This window comes from Andrena cerasifolii, chromosome 4, assembly GCF_050908995.1.
Source record: "Andrena cerasifolii isolate SP2316 chromosome 4, iyAndCera1_principal, whole genome shotgun sequence".
Lineage (NCBI taxonomy): Eukaryota > Metazoa > Arthropoda > Insecta > Hymenoptera > Andrenidae > Andrena > Andrena cerasifolii.
This window is the reverse complement of record NC_135121.1, coordinates 17,665,497-17,687,149: the sequence shown is the minus strand read 5'-3', so window position 1 is coordinate 17,687,149 and position 21,653 is coordinate 17,665,497. Positions and strand designations below refer to the sequence as shown.

At 46.4% G+C, this 21,653-nt stretch overlaps 1 protein-coding gene and 1 long non-coding RNA gene across 12 annotated transcripts in view; one reads left to right on the top strand and one right to left on the bottom strand.

Annotated features, from left to right (window-relative positions):
* LOC143368432 (uncharacterized) overlaps nt 1–18,173 on the top strand; it is a 539,066-nt gene extending 520,893 nt beyond the window's left edge. For 9 of the 11 annotated variants that reach the window (XM_076811154.1, XM_076811153.1, XM_076811150.1 and 6 more), the window contains 9 exons: nt 450–564; nt 7,072–7,346; nt 7,588–7,872; nt 8,919–10,446; nt 10,541–10,644; nt 10,859–11,239; nt 11,712–11,795; nt 12,869–13,035; nt 14,878–18,173. In XM_076811154.1, coding sequence (XP_076667269.1) covers nt 450–564; nt 7,072–7,346; nt 7,588–7,872; nt 8,919–10,446; nt 10,541–10,644; nt 10,859–11,239; nt 11,712–11,795; nt 12,869–13,035; nt 14,878–15,202 — 3,264 coding nt within the window. In that variant the 3' untranslated portion in view covers nt 15,203–18,173. The remainder of the gene's footprint in view (nt 1–449; nt 565–7,071; nt 7,347–7,587; nt 7,873–8,918; nt 10,447–10,540; nt 10,645–10,858; nt 11,240–11,711; nt 11,796–12,868; nt 13,036–14,877) is intronic. The other 2 variants (XR_013085235.1, XM_076811160.1) reach the window with 2 other exon arrangements.
* LOC143368458 (uncharacterized) lies at nt 16,424–21,187 on the bottom strand. Its single transcript, XR_013085239.1, has 2 exons — nt 21,050–21,187; nt 16,424–16,862 (listed from the first exon to the last, which is right to left on the bottom strand). It is a non-coding gene; the product is annotated as an uncharacterized LOC143368458 (long non-coding RNA).
* Nucleotides 21,188–21,653: the final 466 nt, after the last annotated feature.

Sequence of the window (21,653 nt, the reverse complement as noted above, 5' to 3'; positions counted from 1 at the left end):
GCTTGAAAATATGAAAACATTTCATCGTGCTGTTTTTTAGTGGAGATTCTGTGTAATATTTAGATACAGATATTAATATTTTAATATTTTCATTTGAATTGGAGTGCTCGGAGTTAAGTGATGTAAGACTGGTTAAATGTAATATAGGGTAGATGTACCTTTTGTGGCCATTGCACTGAATTTCACATCATAAATATTTTGGTTAGTATACCACCAGAAATATAAGGTTACATTTATTGCTTACACGGAAAAATATTATATTTTTTAAGAAGTGCATCCACCCTATTTAAGAGTTTACGAGTTGGATGAATAGTAAGTTATCGAAGAGTCTACCGAGGAATTTGTAATTCAATATTAGTGAAATGGGAATTTAAAAATTGCTAATCTGTAGGTGGATATCTAGGAGTATTTAGTATTTCTTTTAACACGTCCCACTTCCCTTGTTTCAGGATGCTGAGAATAAGAAAAGCGAGAAGAAAGAGGTCGTCGGCCCACCCTTGCAAACCGCATCTGTCAGCGTGAGAGCGCTGATCGAGGAGAAAATCATACAAAAGAGGACGACTGGTAAGTCTCATTAACGAATACCGCATATCTAACGGTGCGAAATAATTTCGCAAGCCCCCTGAACCACGTATCTAGAGCGTATGATGATCTAACCACAAATATATAAAGAACATCGCGACACATTCCTAATGTTTTATAAACAAAAATACATATACAGTACTGGAAACGTGCATTACACAACTCTAAAATTTACGCAGCCACATGCTTGATAAAGCAATTCGTGTACAACTTATTCTGGCTAAGATAATGAGCTACATAATTTTTCGATAAATAAATGTTGCAATAATATTTTCCTAGTCATAATAATAAGAGAGGTATAAGTTTGATAACGTGTTTAATCGAGTGATGCAATATATATTTCCAGTCCTGTATATTTTGGAAAGATATAAACAGCAATCTTCTAGGACTAACAGATATATTAGACTGAATCAGATGTTAGAAAATTCCGCGAAAATTCAAAGTCCCCCAAAGCTCGAAACGATTTTCCTTGTGTCTGATTCGTATACTCCTATCAGACGGTGAATAATGACGTTGATATACAGCTACCTAATGCAAGAATTCGTCTAGCAGCAGAATACGAATACAATCTCAGTGATTTATGTAGCCTCGATTCGGCTATCTCTCCACCCCTAGTATCCGTCCTCTTCCCCTGTGCATTTTGCAAACTATAATCATAAGGAGCAGACCGAGTTATATTAACTGTCGTGTTACATTAACTTTACCTCAGACGTATTCGGGGAGTCAGACGTGACATCTGCTTACGCAGAGCCCGCGTGGCACCGGTTACCTGTCCCAGAACTACTGCTCCGCGTTAGTTCGCGAATGCTTGAGGCTTTGAGCGCGGCAAATTGGATCAGCGTGAAATTTCATCCCGAATAACATCGAGCGGCTAACTGAATTAGGGAAAAAGGGTAGGAACACGAATTAACCAATTCTGTGAATGGAAATACCTCAGCTACAGTAACTGCGCCACGCAAACGCAACTGAAAGGAAAAAATGAATCCCAGGAATCCTAGAATTCTTTACTGCACGCGCCACCTACACGAGCCTCCATCAAACCCAGCCAATTCCGTCGGAATAAGGCGATCGTGGGTGAGCAAACACGACTGAGGCGACAGACCAAGCGCGAATAAACGCCCAAGATAGGTAGAACAGTGGCTGACACGATGCCACCGAAACTTACGACCTCAGCAATCGCCATCCCCGTCGCAATGCTCCCAATCTTCCCTCCGCGGACCGTTCCCACGGAGGAGGAGCATTAATCCGATCGGCGACGCTGAGAACACAAAATTCGCGGGACGCGTTTCTGATGATTTATGCGGCCAGCGACAGTATCTCTCAATTCCACCGTATCTCCGCCTGTCCCTCCGCTCCGCCCCCTTCGTTGCACCTTTCCCTCTAGCCGTCTATCCGTCCCGCGAGCCGTGTACATTTGCCAGAAGCTCTCGCGCGATACTCCGCCGCCCCTCTCGCGCCGTCGGAGCGAGGAATCGCTCTCCTCCGCTCGGTCTATGGGCTGCCGAACGGGATCGTGATTTACGAAGCGTGCACGCCAGAATATTTCTCGCATTGTCCACGTTCGGGCGATAAATCAAGTCGCGGTAGCAGGGTGCCGGGCAGGGTGGGACTGTGGGGGGTGGGTCGAAGGGCGGGGTAGGCGGGAAGGACGACCGGGAGCCGTGCTTTTGTAACAAAGTGCGCGTCGTTAGCGATTTATGCGCTATTTCGCCGCCTGGTCGCTGCCAAGAGCAGCGGGATACGAAACTATTGCTCCTTTCGCTCGGGGGATTCTTTTGCGGAAAGCCTCCCCACCCCCCTGGTCTTCCATATTGAAATTAATCTGCTGGAATTAACGCCCGCGACCTGGGCGACTTCGCCACCCCTTTCTTCGTTCTTTCTGCCCCCATTGGCGGGCGATCGTCTCTGGCTCCCGAGTGAACGTAAGAGCTGGGAGGTTTGGGTTTTTTTTTTAATGTTTTAAGGGGAGGTCCCGGATTAAAAATCGTTTTTTTTTATTAATCGTATTTTTCGAATGTTCAACGTATTAAGAAACGTTTCAAGATTTTTTACTTCAACGAATCCTCAGTGCTATTTGTAATGATTAGTAACAGAAAAAATATATTTATATAGCTTATGACATTTTTAATACAATGCAAAAAGTCTCATTAAATTATCTGTGGTAGACCTGCTGTAATTAATTCCTAAAGGTTACCTATTTTTATAGGCTCCAGACTGGAACCTCCCCTTAACGTACAATATTGCGATCTCGATGAACCGTCAGTGCTCTATTTTGCAATATGATTTCTCTAGCTAGGTTGTAGCTAGAGAAAAGAAACGATAAACAGATTCTCCGTTCGCATTCTAAGCATCCTCTTATATATTCGACAGAACAGTGGTTTAAGGGAAGAAACTGTCGTGTTTCGTAAAAATATCGTACGCGTCCGCTGTATGGCGCTTTTCCATGTTAATTGGGAAAGCTTTGACAGTGGACACGACATAAATATTCATTGAATATTTAGCGGGGCTGCACATCCGTCGAATGAAACATTCATAGGTTGATAAATTGATTGTAAATGAATAAGTGATAACGAGGCCGCGAAATATAACGTTTACAAATTTTAATGGCGCGCTTAAAAAGTAACGTTTCGAAATCTATAATAATCGCGACTGCAATTCTGAACGGCCCACCCGAAGTGTCGGGGTGTAATACCGATTCACTGTCATTAAATTATTTACCTTGTGAAATATTCACGGGACGGCTGTAAATCGTTTCGAACGGTTCGTAATTTGGGAAGTAACGTGGACGGCGATAATTCTCGGAGAAAAATCGGGGATTCGCGGGGAATTTACCGCGCACCGTCGCGGAGTAGGTGCCATCGCTGACGACGCATAAATCGATGTCGGGTGCATCGGTGCAATTCCGCGAAAAGTACGATAAGATGACGACGATGGTTATGGAGGGGCTGGGTAAAATATCGCGGTTATCTGCTGATCCCGGCGAAAAGTTTGGCAAATGGGTAAAGGATGTGCGCCGTAAAAATAATTTAAAGCGCCGTTCGAACTGTGCCGCGTGTGGCTGCTAATAAAATACGGGAAATTTAGCGCTTTCAACCCGTCGTCTATATAGGAGAATTTGAATCGCACCGAGCGTGGACAATGTTCCAAAGGAAAGTAATTTGAATTACATCGACGAATCAATCGTTTATTCGCTACCATTAATAATGAATGAAATGAAACTTTACGCAGGCTTTTCCATTGTTGCCGTGGCTTATAATTATTATTCGTATTAACATTCGCGATTACCGTTCAATCAGGATCTACTGAGTCACTGATTTAATTCGCACACAGTTCTTTCACAATTACGATCATTCCTTCGACGTTTTATGATTGCGAAGATAACGATAGCCCTGTCATATCTGCAATATTTATTTATCGAATGAAACGATCGATAAATTCCTCGCCACTTTTCTTACGGGGATGAGGCCATCTCGCCGTAACGTGCCAATAATTACAAGCGTTTTCCACGGGAAGTGGAAACAACAATCGAGACACAGATTCGTGTCGAATTGGTCGGGAACAATCTGCTACACCGCGATCAATGATCGGCAATTTACAAAAATCCCTCGGCGGTTTCGCCCGCGCGGATTTACGTTGTTACGTGACCGTACAAATTCGCAGCCATCAAATGGATTTGCGGTCTGCATAAAGTTATGCACGAAAGTGCTGGCGAATGAAAAATTCAACAGGGTATCTAGACATACTGCTTGAATTCCGTCGAGTTAATGGCCGTGTATTGATTCATTAATCACGTAGTCTGACATTTATGCTAAATTCAAATACCTGTTCTCGATGGTCGAATGAAAAATTATTAAGGCGGTTGAAGGAGAATGAAGTTCAGCCACGGTGGAAACAGATTTGGTAAATTTTCATTCTACCCTTTTCTATTTCGAAATAACAGGAACTCGACCCGTTTCTCCAAACATCATTCTACCATTAACATCAAATCGTTGTTATTCTGAATAAAAGCGCTCAAAGCGATTTCAATTCAATTTCTGCCTGGTTGATGCACGTATTATCCTCGCGACGTAATACTGAACAGCGACTGGCAATGAGTAAAAAGCGACGATCGGTTGTGATAGAACGCAGGGGGGGAGTAAAAAAGGGAGGAAGTAGGTTGGCACGCGGGCTCGAGGCCAGAACGAAGGCCAGATATTCATGAAATCGTCGTAGAAAAGTCTCGGCCACGATACACAGCTGCACGCTCCGCGGATCCCATTTCCTTCTTGCGGTCTGTGCACCAGCCAGGATATGCCAGCATTTATATCTGTCGGGTTCCGGTGGCGTCGTGAACGATCGTTCGCGCCTCGATATATATTCTTCAGCGGCCAATACCGTGTCTTCGCGGATGCCACTAAACGTCCATCTCGAGCGTCAACGGAAACATTGATGAAACTATCCTCTTGTTTCGTTTGATATTCCGCGGGATACAGAACTTGCCGCGGAACTGTGTAGCGATGAGGCTACAAAAACTTTTGCCACGGGATTAATTTTAATAAGAATGGTTAAATAATCGGGGGATAAGTTCGAGGTACACGTGTGGCAATGAAGATATTGCGATGGGTTGAGTTGTTATGCTACGATACTGTGATTCCCTTTTGTGCGACTATTTATTGATACGTTCTACTGATTTTTAGTCTGATATTAAAACAGTGCAATTTTCCAGGGGAAGAGTTTTAGATTTAGTTTACTCGAAGCATGACTGGGAATTTATGGGAAGAAATGGGATTCGTATGTTTCTGGTGATACCGTGGCTGGCTACTTACTGGCACATTCTACTGATCATTCAGTTTCATGCGAGGGAATTTGTTTTCACCCACGCAGAAAACTTTATTTCTGTCGGAAGAATGTGGTATTGACGAGGATTTAGTGAATCTATATATTCCACATTGTTTTATCCGCAGTTTGGTTACTGAATTTTTCTTGTCTGACTATGCACGGCCTCGTTCTACTGACTGGGAGAACATACATGCACAGAAATAGTGCTTTCATACATATAGTTTAATTTCGCTGAAAACCTCTAATTTAACTGTACATTATGTCTATTAATTCGTGCACTTTTGTATCTTGTCTGACCACATACTGTCGTGTTCTACTACCTTTACCTCTTCATAGAGAGGTTTCCAGCATATCCTAACTCGTCGAGGCACTAAATAGGTTGCACAAAGTAGAAAATCCTGCCCCATCTGCTACATTCTTTACTCTCAGAATTTCCATCCAGCATATCATCAAAATAACCTTGTTATTCGAAAGAAAACACGTTCCCCTTGCGCGCACAAAGTGTAGCAGCAAAATGTTGCGCCACATCCGCAAAATGTACGATAATTCCCATAAATTGCACGTGTGGTATGAAAGTGATTCCCTTCGTCTTTCCAAGCGCTCCACCCTCGATCCCTCGTATTCCCGTATCCTCGTAAAGTCATTGCAAAAACGCGTTCGTCGGGAACGATGTTCCTCGAATAATTACGACGCATTTCCCTGCTACCAGCGGCACGATTAAAGCCCATTTGCCTCGGTTCGAAAATTATTCCCATCGCGACTCATACGACCCTGAAAGGGCGGATTAAGGGCCGCACAAACGAGCGAGGGAACCGTGGCTCGCTAAGAAGCTTGCAATCGTCATAATTTATTCCCCATAAACTGGAACGCTCTGGGAAAGTACGTTCACTTAACTAGCAATGCGATTAATTCGTATTAACGTCCTAATAGAGGCCAATACGTACGACTGGAACCAGCCAGCAAGAACGAATCGCATTACTTCATTTACCCCTCCCGCGTCCCTGGATGCCTCTTCCCTTCAATTAGTCCCGTGGAAAGGGACTAAGAGGGAGGAGGAGCAGCGAGTACGAGGCACGATTAAAAACGGGCAACGAGTCGCGTCACCCTCTTCACAGAGGGACGAATGTTAAGCGAAAGTGGACAGCGGAGGATCCTTTTATTCCTCTCGTTGTCCGCATCGCGCGGCCAATTCAATCGTATCTGTCAGAATACTCTACTTAAACGACATACCGTGTTCACTTATTGATCACGAGGAGAACGCTCCGCCCGGAGAAGCCACGCGGCCGCAATCGCGCGATTTATCGACGAGGCGAGACTCGCTCTCGCGCGATCCCGGGAAATTAAACCGCGAGGATAAAGCAAACAGTCCGGCGCCGGTTGAAATTTATTGGAATATTGTTTAATGATGACGAAGGGGCGCCAGGGTTTAATCAATCGCGCCGGCCAGACTTACCGAATTAACTCCGCTCGGGAAGACTAATATTTGCACTTCAGCGGATGTTTTAATTCTAGGAGATTTGGTTGTTACTTCCCTTTTTCGGTCCTCCATTTAATTTGACGAGAGACGTGTGTAGAAATCGTCGATGTAGTTGGTGGGAGTTTGTGTGATAAGGGATGTGCCTGGGGAAGCGGAAGAATGTCGGCATTCAAATGGATGTGATTGTATTTCAGCAGCGGACACGAGCACGAATCAACAGCCACGCACAAACGCGACAACAATCTTCCCCACCCAAACCGACGGTGCGTCTCAGATAATCGGGAAGACGAGTTTCGCGGTACCAGCACCGCCGCCACTGGCCTCCGCGGAGAAGGTACGCAGGCTTTCCGATGGCGAGCACTTCCGGCAGCCGAACGTCACCGTTGGCGGCCACGCGACCGTGCAGAAACAGCTGCAGGAAGCGCAGACACAGGCACAGGCGCAGGCGCTGGCCGAGATGATTTTGAAGGTAAATTCCTGCACCCTTTATTTCCCTTTTAACGATATTGGAGGATATGTGAAATCCTCTGTTCAAAGTACAAATCTCCACGCTCTCGCGATCCGTCCGTTTGTTTTACCCGATTGTATGATCGCTGGCTTGTAGCGTGGAGAGAAATTTAATTAAATTAATAGGGAAATAAAAGTATAAAGTAAATTTGGAAAGGAATAACAAAACCCTCCCTGCATGAAATTCGACGAACAATTTCCAGGGCACCACTAAAATGGCTGTGAAGAGAACGACTTCCGATCCCGGGCAGAGATTGCACCTGACGTACCAAACGTCCGTGCAATCGGCGACCAATCAACAACAGCAACAACAGCAGCAAAACAATCAGCCTCAAGCTCAGCCAACAGTCACAGACAGCTTCTCGATGACAGGATACTCCGAAGATGGTGGATACTTCAGCCCGAGCCTTCAGGATGAAGTGTTCCAGCAGGTCACCGCGGTTCCCGACAGTGTCCTGCTTCACGCCACTCAATTGGACTCCCTTCAGGTTAGAAATCGTTACTTCACCCTCAGCTTGTACCTTGTGCTCCCGGTGTTGTCCGTCGAGTCAGTAACCTGCTGATTCTTGTGGTGAGCGAATCTTCCAGTTGCTGACTCTACTATGCACGAATTTAGACAGTGAACGTCCTCTAAAACGATGCATTGAAAAACTCAAAAATACTTATAACACAGGAACCATAACGTTCACCATTCATAGCCCAAGGATTCACACTCGGGAATTTTTCCCCTGCTGGTTAACAATATCGTCAGTTTGAAGCCGCGTCGCCCTAAATTCTAAAACGACCGCAAATCTGGGTGAACCCTCCTTTGTTTCTTTTCACCGGTGCTCATCCACACGAACTGCTAATTTACAACTTTACGAGCAGACACGAGGGCGGCAAAGTGGGGCTGTGGAAGGTGGGCGAGGGAAGGAGTCACGCTAAAAAGGAGAAGGCATTTGCATTTTCGACGGTCACGTTAAGACACAATATCTCCGGATCCTTTGACGGTCTAATTAGCCCCGGCGTCTCATTATTCCTTCCACATCGAGCGCCCTGAAAACGCTTTAGTTTCAATTACGCCATGGCTGCCGGGCCAGCCCTCCACGCAGAATTTAATAAGACGAATTATCTAAGTAGTTGGCACCGACTGCATCAACGATGCTTGCAATGCCGCTTTGTGCCATTTGAAAAGCACCCGGATCCCGGCTCTTCCTCCACCTATTCGCCGGGTCTCTTCCACCCCTCTCGAGCCTCTCGTCGTCGAGTAGCCTCGTTAATGTCTGATCTAAAGATACCAGAGATTCCGCCCTGTCGTGTACCCCCCCCCCCCATCCCTCTCCGCGAAACTTTCGTGGGAAATCCATCCAATACCTTCCGCGAATGCAATTTTTGATGGATGGTATTGGGTTCCAAGTTAGTTAGTTTATCACGGATGCAGGGGAACGTAAGAGATACAGACATTGTTCGTGACATACGCAAGGTACTCGCTTGTAGGAAACTTAAATCAGGTTACAGGCTGCAGGCCAAGTAACGAAGCACCCGCACCATTCAGTTTCAGACAGCGAGCCTGCTTCAGGAGCAGACCAGCGAGCAGCTGCAGGACATCGCTCTGGAGGATCGATACTCGTCGCAGCACACCGTGAACCCGGACCTTCAGGCGTTGGTCAACTCCCCGTTGCCCGACTCGCTGGCCGAATTCAGCACGTACGGTGCCCAGTACACGGAAAGTCCGCACACCTTGCCCACCCAGTCTCCGTTGCCGTCACCCTTGACCAGACACGACAGTCCAAGCTTCACGTACCCGACGCCGCCCGCTAGCCAGGAGGGCCTGCTGACCGGCAGCCTTCCTCTGCTCAGCCCTCAGGAGGACCCAGAGGGCGTGAGGCAGGTGTCGTCGCCGCTCTCAGCGGCCTTCTACACAACCACCATGTCCTCCGCGGCGGCCGTCGAAGAGGCTCTCAGCGAGGTATTGCCAGGCGAATCCGATGCGGACGCGGACCTGTACGGGTCCGGTTCACCCAACCCTCACTCGCCACTGCCAAGCCCATTGTCGGCGACACCGGCACCGTCGCCGCTGTCCTCGTTGCCGCCGTCCTCCGTCTCGTCTCCGGGGCCGGTCTCATTCACCGGGACGAACTTTCCCGTGTCGCCGCACCACGCCCTCCAGAGCCAGATGATGCCCAACTCGGAGGACCCGTTGCTCTCGTCGACGCCGAAGGACTTCACCACCGCTGGCCGGCGACGCTTCGAGTTCCAATCGTACAAGTTCATCGCCAGCCAGAACCTGGTGGACTTCGGCCTCGGGAACGGCAGCCTGGCCGGCATCGTGGTAGACAATAACGGTGAGTTCAAGCTGATACAGACCGCGGGCCTGCAGAAGACGAACGTGCTCGTTCAGACCGGCTCCCTGAGCCCGGCGCTCACCTTCAAGAAGGAGGTGCGCCTGGCGACGCCCAAGGTGGAGCCCGTCACCGTCAACCTCGGCCTAAACGTGCAAACCAACCATCAGTACAACGCTGGCCAGTTCAACCAGCAGCAGGTGGTGAACCCTGCCAAGTTTCTCATACAGACAAACGTGGCTAAAAACAACAGCCTGAGACAGAAGGTGGCTACTGGCTGCTTGCCGATACCGGTGGAGCAGATCAAGGAGGAGCTGTTGGACGACGATGTGTTCCTCAATCCGAGCAGCATACCCACCGGCAGCCCTGTGCGGCACTGTAGGAAAAGGCCGCGGATGGATGGTAGTCTCTATGCCAACGCGACACACTCGTATCCGTCCAGGCTGAGGAAGGCTTGCGACCGACACTGGGACAGCAGCTACACACCGCCGCCGATTCTGGACCCATCGCGCCCTGGTCCTGGGTTATACGCCAGGCTTCATCAGTACGAGAGGGACTCCGACTTCAGCTCGGACGACTCTCAAGGAAACGATGGACCACCGCCTAGGATTAACATCGGGACGAGGTACCAGGCCACGATACCACCAGTGGGCAGTGATGGAGACAGAGGAAAGGGGCAACCGGAGGCCGATCATCTGCTCTGGGATCCTGGTATAAATAATGTGCTGACCGATAATGAACGTGAGTGTTCCTTTATGCAGCAATCGCGTTTCGATGCGAGAATTATCGTGTTACGTTTATGTATACTTGAAAGGGGAAAATGCTTGTTTTGCAGTCGAGATGTATTTGCAATTCGCGTGCTGCGCTGCCGTGCCAGGTGGAGGAAGGAACAAGGAGTACGCGCTTCATCTGCTGCACATGTGTAGAGGAAATATTCACGTACGAGTCTTCTAATTGCTTCATTCCCAGTATCTACTACATTGCAATTTTCATTCATGAGAAACTAGTTCGATCTCACTAAGTTTCGATCTTGTAATCTTCTGGGAGGTTTACTTTAACTCCGTTTTTTTTTTTAAATTCTTAAAAGTCTATCGTGTATCCCATAGACATGGCATTACGGCTTATCTGTAGTTCGAATTCCATTCGTTTGCAGGAGGCGATGCTGAAGCTGATGAGACCAACGCCCATATTGCCAGCAGAACATCCGTTGCTCAGCTACGAGTGCCAGGAATCGGATCGATGGACGTCGCAGGAGATGGACGCGTTCTACCAAGGCCTCCTGAAGTACAACAAGGACTTCTCCGCGATCTCGCGAGACGTGGGTGGCAAGTCCGCGAAACAGTGCGTGCAATTCTATTACCTCTGGAAGAGGCTCTGCCCGGACGAGTACAAGAGACTGCGAGTTCGCCATGGAAAACCAAAGATCAAGACAGAGAGCAAAGATTGCAAGGACACCAGGGAGCTCCGCGACGCAATCGCGTCCGTGACGGAGATGGACTTCAACGAAGACAAGTCGATCCTCCATCGTACTCTGGTGAGTTCAACAGATCATTATCACTGAGATTTAAGTAATACTACTTAGTAGACACAGTGATACTAAAGATAGAAATTATAATAAAAATGTTAGAGGTACCAGTAATGCTTGAGATAGAAACGGTATTGATGCTTCAAGAGATATTAGAGGATCGTAAATGTAGTAGACCTATTAAAGAGCAGTGCAAATACTAAAAAAAATTAATTTCAATCGAGAAACTTATCCACACCTAGGTATCAAACCAGATCACAGTTTCTCGAATTACAGTATTTGGAAATTTCAGAATTCTTCCTAAGAAGTAGAAATTTACTAGCTTCCCACGAAAGACCACGATATTTGCAAATTAAGCGGCCATCACTACAAATATTTAGCTTCATTTTTATTCTTAACAGCAGCGTGTCGTGGTAGATCATTGTCCCAGACGTGCGCGTGAAATACACGCGTGGGCTTTCACGTTTCATTCCTTGCTCAGTTACAGACGAACGAGAGGGAAAACTCGGCTACTCTGACCACCAGCGAGGGAGAGCTGAGATTATTCGCTTACGACTGCCCTGATGTGAGTACTGCTACTCGTAACACCCTCTACTTCTACTTTTTATATACCTACATGCTTTACTTATACAGAACGCAAAGAGTTCCTCTAAACGATAACGATAACTCCAGTTTTACTATCAGGGGACAGTATAACAAGTTTCTTAGCCGCTGAACCTAACTACTTACTGTCACCGCTTTCACGATTAGGACTACATCGATGTAACACGTTGAATATCTTTAAAAAAAAAAAAGAAGCATATCTAGATCGATGGTTAAGTGTTACCGCCTAGATTATCGAGACCACTCAACTGTACTTTCCGCCGTGCATATGTTCTAACTACTTGTCAATCAACACCGAGTACGAAGCCTTTGAAGCACACTGTACATAGAATACTCCCAAACCACCAATGAACTTGGATAAATAACATCGAGATATTCCGTATAGAAACAATGGGATTCGTACTCGGCGAGCACTACCCCTCAAAAGTCTGGGAACCATCCGTGTGCCTAAGTTAGCCATGATTATCTGATCTCTTAACTTTAACGCTGCTCCTTTACGACTGAAAATGTTCGATTCCTCCCGTATGGAAGCTGCAGCCAAGATCACTCGCCAAAACTTTAATAAGATCGCTACGATGGAACGGTAACGTTCATCGAATAATTGCAATTCACTCGTGACCAGGATCCTCGAACTTTCGCGGAATTATCATTAAAATGAACGTTTAATAAGATGTTCCTACGGGAGTCGACTCGATTCCCGGCGAAGATTACGCCCTGCCCCTGTGATCGTGAATGACAGTCTAACGGGCACCAGCGCGAATGATCCCAGACTTTTCGAGCGTAGTGCGCGTGCAGCGCCTATGGAGACCACTTTACATGCGTACATACGTGTGAGAACGTTTAAGTGTCGCATGTGATTTGTTGTTGACCTGTCGTCTCTTCACGCTTCCTACCACCGACAACCGATTGCGCGCGTGCGCGCGAGTTGTGCGTTGTATGCGTGGATGTACCACTGGCGTTCTACTTATCTGTCCAGTCGTCGTTGTTGTTTGTTTGTGTTGTTTATTTTCGCTTTGTGTTTCTTTGTGTTGTCAGAGCTTTAGCGGAAGTGTAACAGTAACGATGGCCGGAAGCACCCAAACCGCCCAAACCGGCAATACCGGCCACGCCACAGTCAACACCAACTCACAAACTCACACTAGTTCTGAGCAACAACTACCCGTGCCCACCCCACTTCACTACCCCTGCAAGATTTGCGGGAAGTAAGTCTCCAATCTCTAATCTCTAAATTATCCATCATTCGGGTGAAAAGACAAAAGATAAAGCAAAAGAAAAGAGAGAATAAAACAATGACGTCCGGCCACTGACACACAAGTGCCTTTTCCTTTACAAGGGGCACGAGGGGCAAGTATCGGCGCAACCACATGATAGACACCCTAGCTTCTAGATGAGAGAAAGGGAGCCTTCCCGCGCACGTTCGCGGGGCGAATTCCTCGCTGTAGCGTGGAAATGATTGTGCACGTGTATACAGGGATGTTGATAGATATCAGGGCAAGCTGCTGTCGCGATTAATTTCAGGCAGGGAAAGAATTGGGATACTGTTAAAGGATCAGTAAGCAACCGGCAATTTTTCTGCTTTTAATCACGTTTGATTTGTTTTTACATAGTCTGGAGATTTAAACGGGATGGTCGAGTGTTATTTACGGGTGACACGGTGCACATAAGAGTTCAAGGTACTTCGTGTTCAGCTAGAAATGTAGATAATAGTTTATAGAGATGGCATAGGGGACCAGAGTAATTTAGATTACAGAGTCTTTCGACCAAAAAGTAACGGTAGTATATTCTATTCAAATTTTATTTTTATTAAAGATTAGACATTCGAATAACGAGGTTTTGAAAGCGTGGGATCTATAAATACCTTGAGCTCGTGTGTTTGAAAAATATTTAGGTATGGTTACAAACATTCCAAGTTACTTTCATGGAGACAGTGGTTACAATGAAAAATCCCTGATATTTATTAACACCCTGTACTACAAACATACCTTCACAGAATGACTCCTGACGATGCCTTTATCCTATTTGCTGCTGACAATATTAACATAGCTTTCTAGTCGATGTTGAACAGACAACTTATTAACACGTCAACACTATTCTGTGGCAGCAAGTTGGATACGTTTTATGTACTTGTCGCACCATTCTTTACAATATGTACTGTGATCCTCTCCTAACTTTTAGAGAAACTATTATAAGCACATTGCATTATGCTCCCTTTAACTTTGTCGTTAAATTTTCCTTCGAGTCAGCTCGAACAGAGCCAATTTCGAACTACTTACTTCGAAATACGTAATAATATACGTTTAATAATTAGTAACCCATTGCATAGCAGAAAGCATCAGTGTGCATATAAACCGAGAATACGGTGCAATTTGATGTTTATTATCACGACATTGCTATAAAGTAATATCACGTAGTAGCGTATGACTCTCCCATGCGGAAAACATTTCCTTTTCGAGCAGCACCTTCGAAAACACGCATCTCTTTCACATTTCTATCACATCCACTGCTAACCTTGATTTGCATCGCCGCTAGTTAATTGCTCCCTCCAAATTTCATTTCCGTCGCCAACCTTATCTCGATCGTCAATATTGCATCTAATTTTACGATCCCCGTTCATGTACACTGATACAGTGTTATTATTCGCAACACGCGAAGGCGGAGCAATCCCGCCAGTAAATATTTAGAGCGCTTGCATCACTGCGTAGAATCGATAATTAACACTACAGCATACCACACGCATGATCCGTCATTAATTAGCTGAGTGTTCGTACATACATCGTCATAGCAATCGTAAACGTCGACCGCAATCCAGGATCAATGACAACTATCCGTCAAATAAGTGCAACCTTTCCGACACGAAACAAAGAGGGGAACGAAAAGCGCACGAGTTCGCCTAAGGGCAGATTTTACCCCCGTCACATAGTCCGTATGCTACTTACCCTCCCAACGCATCGTGTTTGCCACTCTCGGCGATTAATACCGACCACCCACGCGCCCGATTAGGAGCGAACCGCCCGCCTGACGCCGTCGTTCGATCTGTCTTGCAGAGTTTTCAACAAAGTGAAAAGCAGAAGCGCCCACATGAAATCCCACAGGCCGGTGCCCTCGCCCGATACGGTGGGCCAGGAATCTAAGCGACCTGTCCAGCAGCAATCCAAAGCGCACCAGTCCCAGCAGCCCGGCCAGCAACAGCGCCAGCAGCAGCAGCAACAGCAGCAGCAGCCGGCGCAACAGCAGCAACAACATTCGCTGAACGTTTCACCGCAGGCGACAGACTTTAATCAGCAGCCACTGCCTACCAGCAACGGCGACACCGGCGCACAGAGCACGGCGCATTTATGGCACAACCCGACGCGGCTCAGGCCGCCATAGGACGGTGCCCAACCGGTTAAACTTAAGTTACCTTAACGAAGGCTGTAAAACGGTTTACAGTAGGAAAGTAATTACGGTCGCGCGAGCTATATAGGCGGGCACTCATATACGACCGCGATCGTCCAAGGATCGTCGAGCACGATACCACGTGGAGAGAGCTCGCCCACCCCCCTCACCCCGTCGAGCCTCGATCCTTGCCCCTCCCGGGGGTCCGGGAGGCGGCGAACCTTAGGCAAAAGTAAAAAAAAAAAAAAAGAAAACGAAGACTTCCACGCTAGATAGTTCCAAAACGAGAATACCTCTTGTACGCGGCGCATACGGACCTGGAACGAAGCGGAACAAGTTCTCTGCCAGGCCAGCCATACTAAGTTACGTAACATTACGCGATTATAACGGGCGCTAGTAGAGCGCGCGCGACGGCAGGGAGGAGCGCCTCTATCGCCGCGGGCCCGTGGCGTGGACACAAATGATTTCTAGTTTTTATCTGGAATCGAATGGCGGCTCGCGACGACAGAGGGCCCTCTCGTGCCCGCGACGCCGTAGCGTCGTAGTCGAGGCTCTGTTCAACGAGGAGACAGGGTACCGGAAGTCCACCCCCCCCTTTCGTGCCACGGACCGCAAGTCGCGACAGTCGACCCAGCGATCTGTCGAGGAGTCCACTGAAACGGAACGGAGGACGAGCGCGCGAGCAGCGTCCCGCCTGCTTCCATTTCTGCTCTCGTGATCCGACGAGACGCGGACGAAAGCGTGTTTCGTCCGGCGATGGCCTACAAGAGCGACGCGCCCGCGGCGCGCGGCGGTTAGTTAAGTGAGAGCGCGACCAGCGGGGGCTAATGATAATTGAACGAACGGGAAATGGAGTTCATCCACGACGAGGGTGCTGGTAACGTTCGACAGTCGCGGTCCTCGATGTACCTAATTGCTATTGCACGCGAAGGATGCTCCCAGATTGTGCCACAAGACATTACTGTTATCTGTTGCCTCTTTGTCATTCTTTCGATGTTTCAGATTGTTTCCTTCTTTCCTCTTCTTGATTTATCGGCAGCGGGGCTCGCCCGCGGACCGAGACGACCGAGCCAGACGACGGAGGGGCCCGATCGCGCCAGGCGAGCGCTGGGGCGCGATTGGCCGCCTCGGCTCGACGAAAGTGAGTCTTCTTTGTGACCGTTCTTCTTCTTCATTTTTTTCACGGGGCCCAAGGTGAAACGGCACGTCGGACGGTTCGCGCGCGAGCCTCCGCGCAATCGCGAGTTACGAATTGTTGCACGTTCGCTCTAGTTTTACTTAGTTTATAACATTATCGTTAGCGTATTTAAATCTCTGGGATAAGTATGCGATCCTTGCGACGGAAAATCGTTCGTAGATTTGTTGAACCTCACCCCCACCCCCCACCCCCCCCCCCCCCGCCCCCACGAACCCCCTCGATTTTTGTTACCTCTGTTACTTAATAATATATTAACTATATTCGTCTGAATAAATTTTAATATATATTATATGTATACATACACACACCACACACGATTATACATATGTATAAACAGATCGATGTAATTGAAAATGATTCGTAGATTTAGGTCGAGGATAGTGTGTCTCTGGAGAGGAGAGGCGAGTTGTTCAAGTTTCACCTCGGTGACGATCGAGCGCGTGTCGTCGTGGCCGACTGTAACATACATCGTAATATATATATATATATATATATAGGTATATACACGTATATATATTACATACAGAGAGAAGAAATCGCAAGATATTCGACTAAACGGATCCATTTAGATCGCGATACTATATATGTACATAACGCGTGTACATGTCTGTACATATATTTAAACGTCAGTGTCTGTATGTACAATTCAAAGTGAAATTTTAAAATGCAAAACACGTAGGCTAGGTTTTAGGTTGTTCTAGGAGGGATCTATATAGGAATAAAGTATATATACTTGGCTTGATTTTCTACCTTACTAGGGACTACAGGGGGCGAAACTCTCGGAGGAACTGTCGCGGTGAGTCGTGAAGTTTTCATCCATTTTCGGTTTCCTTTTTTTTGTTTTACTGTTTCGCTCAGTTTCGCGAGAAAAGCAACGATGTTCCCGTATGTAAGGTGCCTTGAACCGTCATTTGTATTCGTGGTGTTGTTCTGTTTAATTTTTTACGCGATGCGGGTGTTCGTGTTTCGACCTGCAGAAGGTGCATAGTCTCTTTTCTTTTCTGTTTGGAATATTTGAGAAGAGAGTGAAATTTTATTTAACAAGCATCGCGAGGTCAAACTTGAGAATTCGTTTTGAGACTTTGTTCGTTTAATTTTCAGCATTGGAGTTCGATTAAGTGTACGACGAATTTCACCATGATTGTTTTAGTTGTGCTACGTTTCTCGTGTATATATGGGAACATCGTTTCGCGTTAAATTCCGGGACAGAATGCACGTCGGTTTGACACCAGGAATAAGACGAGGAATAGTAACTGCTAAGTTTTTCCACCGGTGGGAGCACCGGATTGTCTTTCGAGAGTATCCCCCCGTCGTAGCTGCTCTGACTCTACCTTTAAAAGAAAACTATTGCTACTGTTAACACTCTTCTTCTTATTAACTTTTACCCGGTTAAAGGGGAAAAAAAAGAATAAATCACGAATATACATTTTAACTTTTTAAACTTTTCACGTGTAACAAAAAAAAAAAGAGACGCAAGCGACTGAGGATGCTTTAAAGAATCTGCCAAGTTTTAAGGGGGGGAAGAAGATGCGGAAAACGAGAACACTGTAAGGATGACTTTGAATCTTCCACTTGTTTTTTAGTCGGCGAGATAAAGACTACGTTCGCGTGCGCTCGCAGCGGACAATGCTGATAAGCAGAAAAGATCGCAGATCGACGCTTCCGGCAATTCGAGGAGACGTTGGACTTTTCCAAATTCCCGTGAATTTGTCTGTCCCTTGTGTGTGTGTCTTGCGTTTCCCCCTTTTCATCCCCGTACGATTTAAATGAGAAAATGATGTAAACGCGATCTAGACGACAAACGTTCCGGCCACACGAAACATTCGCAGTATTCGTTCATTTGCAGGCAAAAGACATTACCGATGTAAAAGGCGTATGACCAAGGGCACCGTTCTATCTATCGAACGAAAACATGGGAATGAAAACGCGCGGGGAGGATCTGACCGATTTGATTTCGCATATACCACAAAGGAAAGAACGTTAAATTACTGTGATACTCTGTTAACACGTTGCAGTTCGGGGGTATTCGTAGTGTTCGAGGGGCATTTAAATTCAACCGTTACCAATTGGCACTTTTCACTAAAACTGGCTGATCGACAGCTTTCTTTCTCAGATAATCGGTTAAAAATCGAAGGAAGTACTCGCAGAGGGTCCTAGTATCTTTAAAAAAAAAATACAGTTCCACGCCTCCCCTTCGCAATGTGTTAAAAAAAAACGTGGAGTAAACAGTACTTTGTTCTCGATGATTTCGGATGTTTGTTTGGTTTACTGATTTTCCTTCGGTATCGTAGATATTTACGGCCCATGGAAATACTTCTTTGTGACCATTGAAGAACTAACGTTTTTGCGAACTCTGAGTAACGGCCTCCGGCTGGCGATACGAGGGAAATAGAGGGAGAAATGGGAGCGTAACCTTAGAAAATCTATATTTAACTATTAAATAAGATCCCTAGATGGTCGAGTCTTAAAAATAAGTTGATTTTAAGGTGTAAAACTGTTATATGGAATTCCGAGCGCGCGGCTCGGTGGCATAAGGTCGAATGCAACAAAATTAGCAGACATATCATTTAAGACAATACACTTGTTACAGAAACTAAGTTTCTACTAATGTAATTATTAATTGTATGTAATCTAACTGTTAATCAGACTTAGAGATTCAAGGAAAACGGCGTAGCTAGCGGTTTAAAGAGGGAAGACGGAGGGAGCCAAGCGTCGGCGCGTTGCGATTTAGATCAAATCCAGAGGGCGACGAATTCAATGATCGTTAGATTTAAATATCGTTTCAGTGAAAGGAATTCCAAAATACTTGTCGCGAACGATGCGTCTCGTCAGTGACTCGATAAGTTCGGTCTCAGCGACCTAGTTACCATTGATTCTGTGTTATGAACTTTGCGTCTCATTGACGATGCTGCGAACGAAACACTGTTGTAACGCAAAAAACGTTTAGCTTTCGTTTCCGCGGAAGTCACCCAGTTAGTGTATTAATTTCCATCGACTCTCGCCAAAAGCCGTAGGGCGCGTACATTTGGAATATGTAGTCGGTTCCGTAAGTTGACGACACTCTGGATTTGGAGCAACGTGAGCAGGGAGGGTGGCCCTGGAGGCTGATTACTCAGAAAGTTAGGGAAGGCGCGACAAAACGAAGCAATGAAACAGTAACGAAGTTATGCATGAATTGTACAAACGAGTCCCTCCACGTCACAGAAAAGAGTATATCTGTATGGAGATTATATATATAACAAGCAAAAAAAAAAAATGATAAATATGTGATGTATTTAAATGGTATGTGGTATATGGTGTTGCATATTTGTACATAGACGGACCCGTGCCATCAACTAGTGAGTTGTACCGATATTCTACTGCCATTTAATCGAGTCGTTGATAACATCTAGTGAACGAAGATCGACTAACAATCAAACGGAACACGCTCAGTTAGTACAATTTTGTTCGTTTCGAGCTTTAACGTTAAGAGACTCGTTTCGGAGCGTCTTCTTTTCGAGCGAGACGAATGGGAAATCGCACAAACGTATTTAGCGGTAGTTTATTATTAACTGAGATTTAGTTTCGGCTCTCCACGCAGAAGATAATAAATTACTTGTCAATTCTTCTAGTTAATTCACGGTATTAGACGCATTAGAGCACTCTCGAGTCTGTATTTTGTTACGGCTTTGCTGACGATTGCGCGAGCGATGCAGCGGCAATCTGCTCGCCGGTGGGAAGGGACGGTATGAAATTTAACGCTATGGGACATATTGGTACAACTCGGTGAAGAAAGTGTAGCGTGGTTATACACCTGAGGAATGTGCTCAAGATACTGTATTAAAGAGAAAAAAAAAGTCTACTAAATGATCATCAACGTTCAACGCGAGAGAAAAAATTACTCTTAAAGAAGGAGGAAAAAAAAAGAGGTGAAAAGTTATTATGAATTATTGATATCGTAATCTATTGTCCTCTCACCTATTACCTACTTTAATGTCTATCTCTATACGCCAGCATGGTTCTTTATACTCTTCTATTTGATGTTATACTATTCTCTATTAACTTTTACTACGGAGAACGGAGTGAACGAAGGAGAAATAACTGTATTGTTAATAGTGTTTTTAAATGTATCGAAGCATGGTCAGCTGTAGGGGAGCCACGGCAATACGTAAAGTAATGTCGCGTTTCACATGATAGCCGAAAGCGAATTCAATTCGAGACGCGGATGGATTACCAGAGTCATCGGGAACCTGTTGATCTCGTTCGCACAAAGCCACTTGTTAGAAACCTTCGTCCCTGTCTTCTTCGTCGTGCCGAACTTCAATCGCCACCACGACTCTCCGTTACCCCTAAGTTCCGTTACCAGACACGAACAATCCCCCTCGGTCTTCGCGAGAGGACCCCGGTCGTTCCCGATCTACCGTTAACTGTTTTCATTGCCGAACGGGTAGCCACGGTACACAGTATTTCATGTGACACGGACATTTCCTATATCGCACGGTATATCGCAATAATTACGAGATTAGAGTGAAAGAGGGACGCGTGTGCTCGGTAGCAATATATACATATATATAAATTACCTATATATATGTATATTCGGTGGGACGCGTGCACGTCCGCACTGTCGTTGTTTTTATCCACTTCTCTGCTCAACTAGTTCTTACCTGTAAGAGTAGCTCGTATACATTAGTGTCCTCGTCGCGTACTCGGCCTCTTCAGCGAGCCCGGCTCCGATTCCCATTGTCTTTTGCCGAGAGCGAGGGGCGGGTGCCGGCGGAGCGAAGCCAGTACGAACCTCTCCTACCGGAAATGTGCAATGATATCGCTCAAAACTGTTGGTGCCATAAGCAATATGGACAATATATTGTTAATCGTGTTAGATACGCGTGCGCTAACTACAGCTGGCCGAGGGAGGTTCCGCCTCGAGGAGCCTGGATGCGACGCGCCGCGTGGTTGCCTGGCCGCGGACCCCCGAAGGGGCACGATCGATCCCCGGGATCGATTTCGAATTCGTTACGTTCACTTATCTCGTGGGAGGCTACCGCGCATAGGTCCTTAGCTGTGACCAGGATCTGTTGCCCTCGTAGACCCCAGATCCTCTAGTTCCGGTAGCTCTCCTCCTCGTCTCGCGCTCCACTCACGTCCCCAAGTGTCTCGAACGGAGTCCGCTTGCGTCAGGCAACCGCGGGGCGCGGGTTTACACGTATACATACTTACACACAGTTCAGTCAATTGGAAGCGCGATGTGGTAAAGAGTCGCCAACGAAA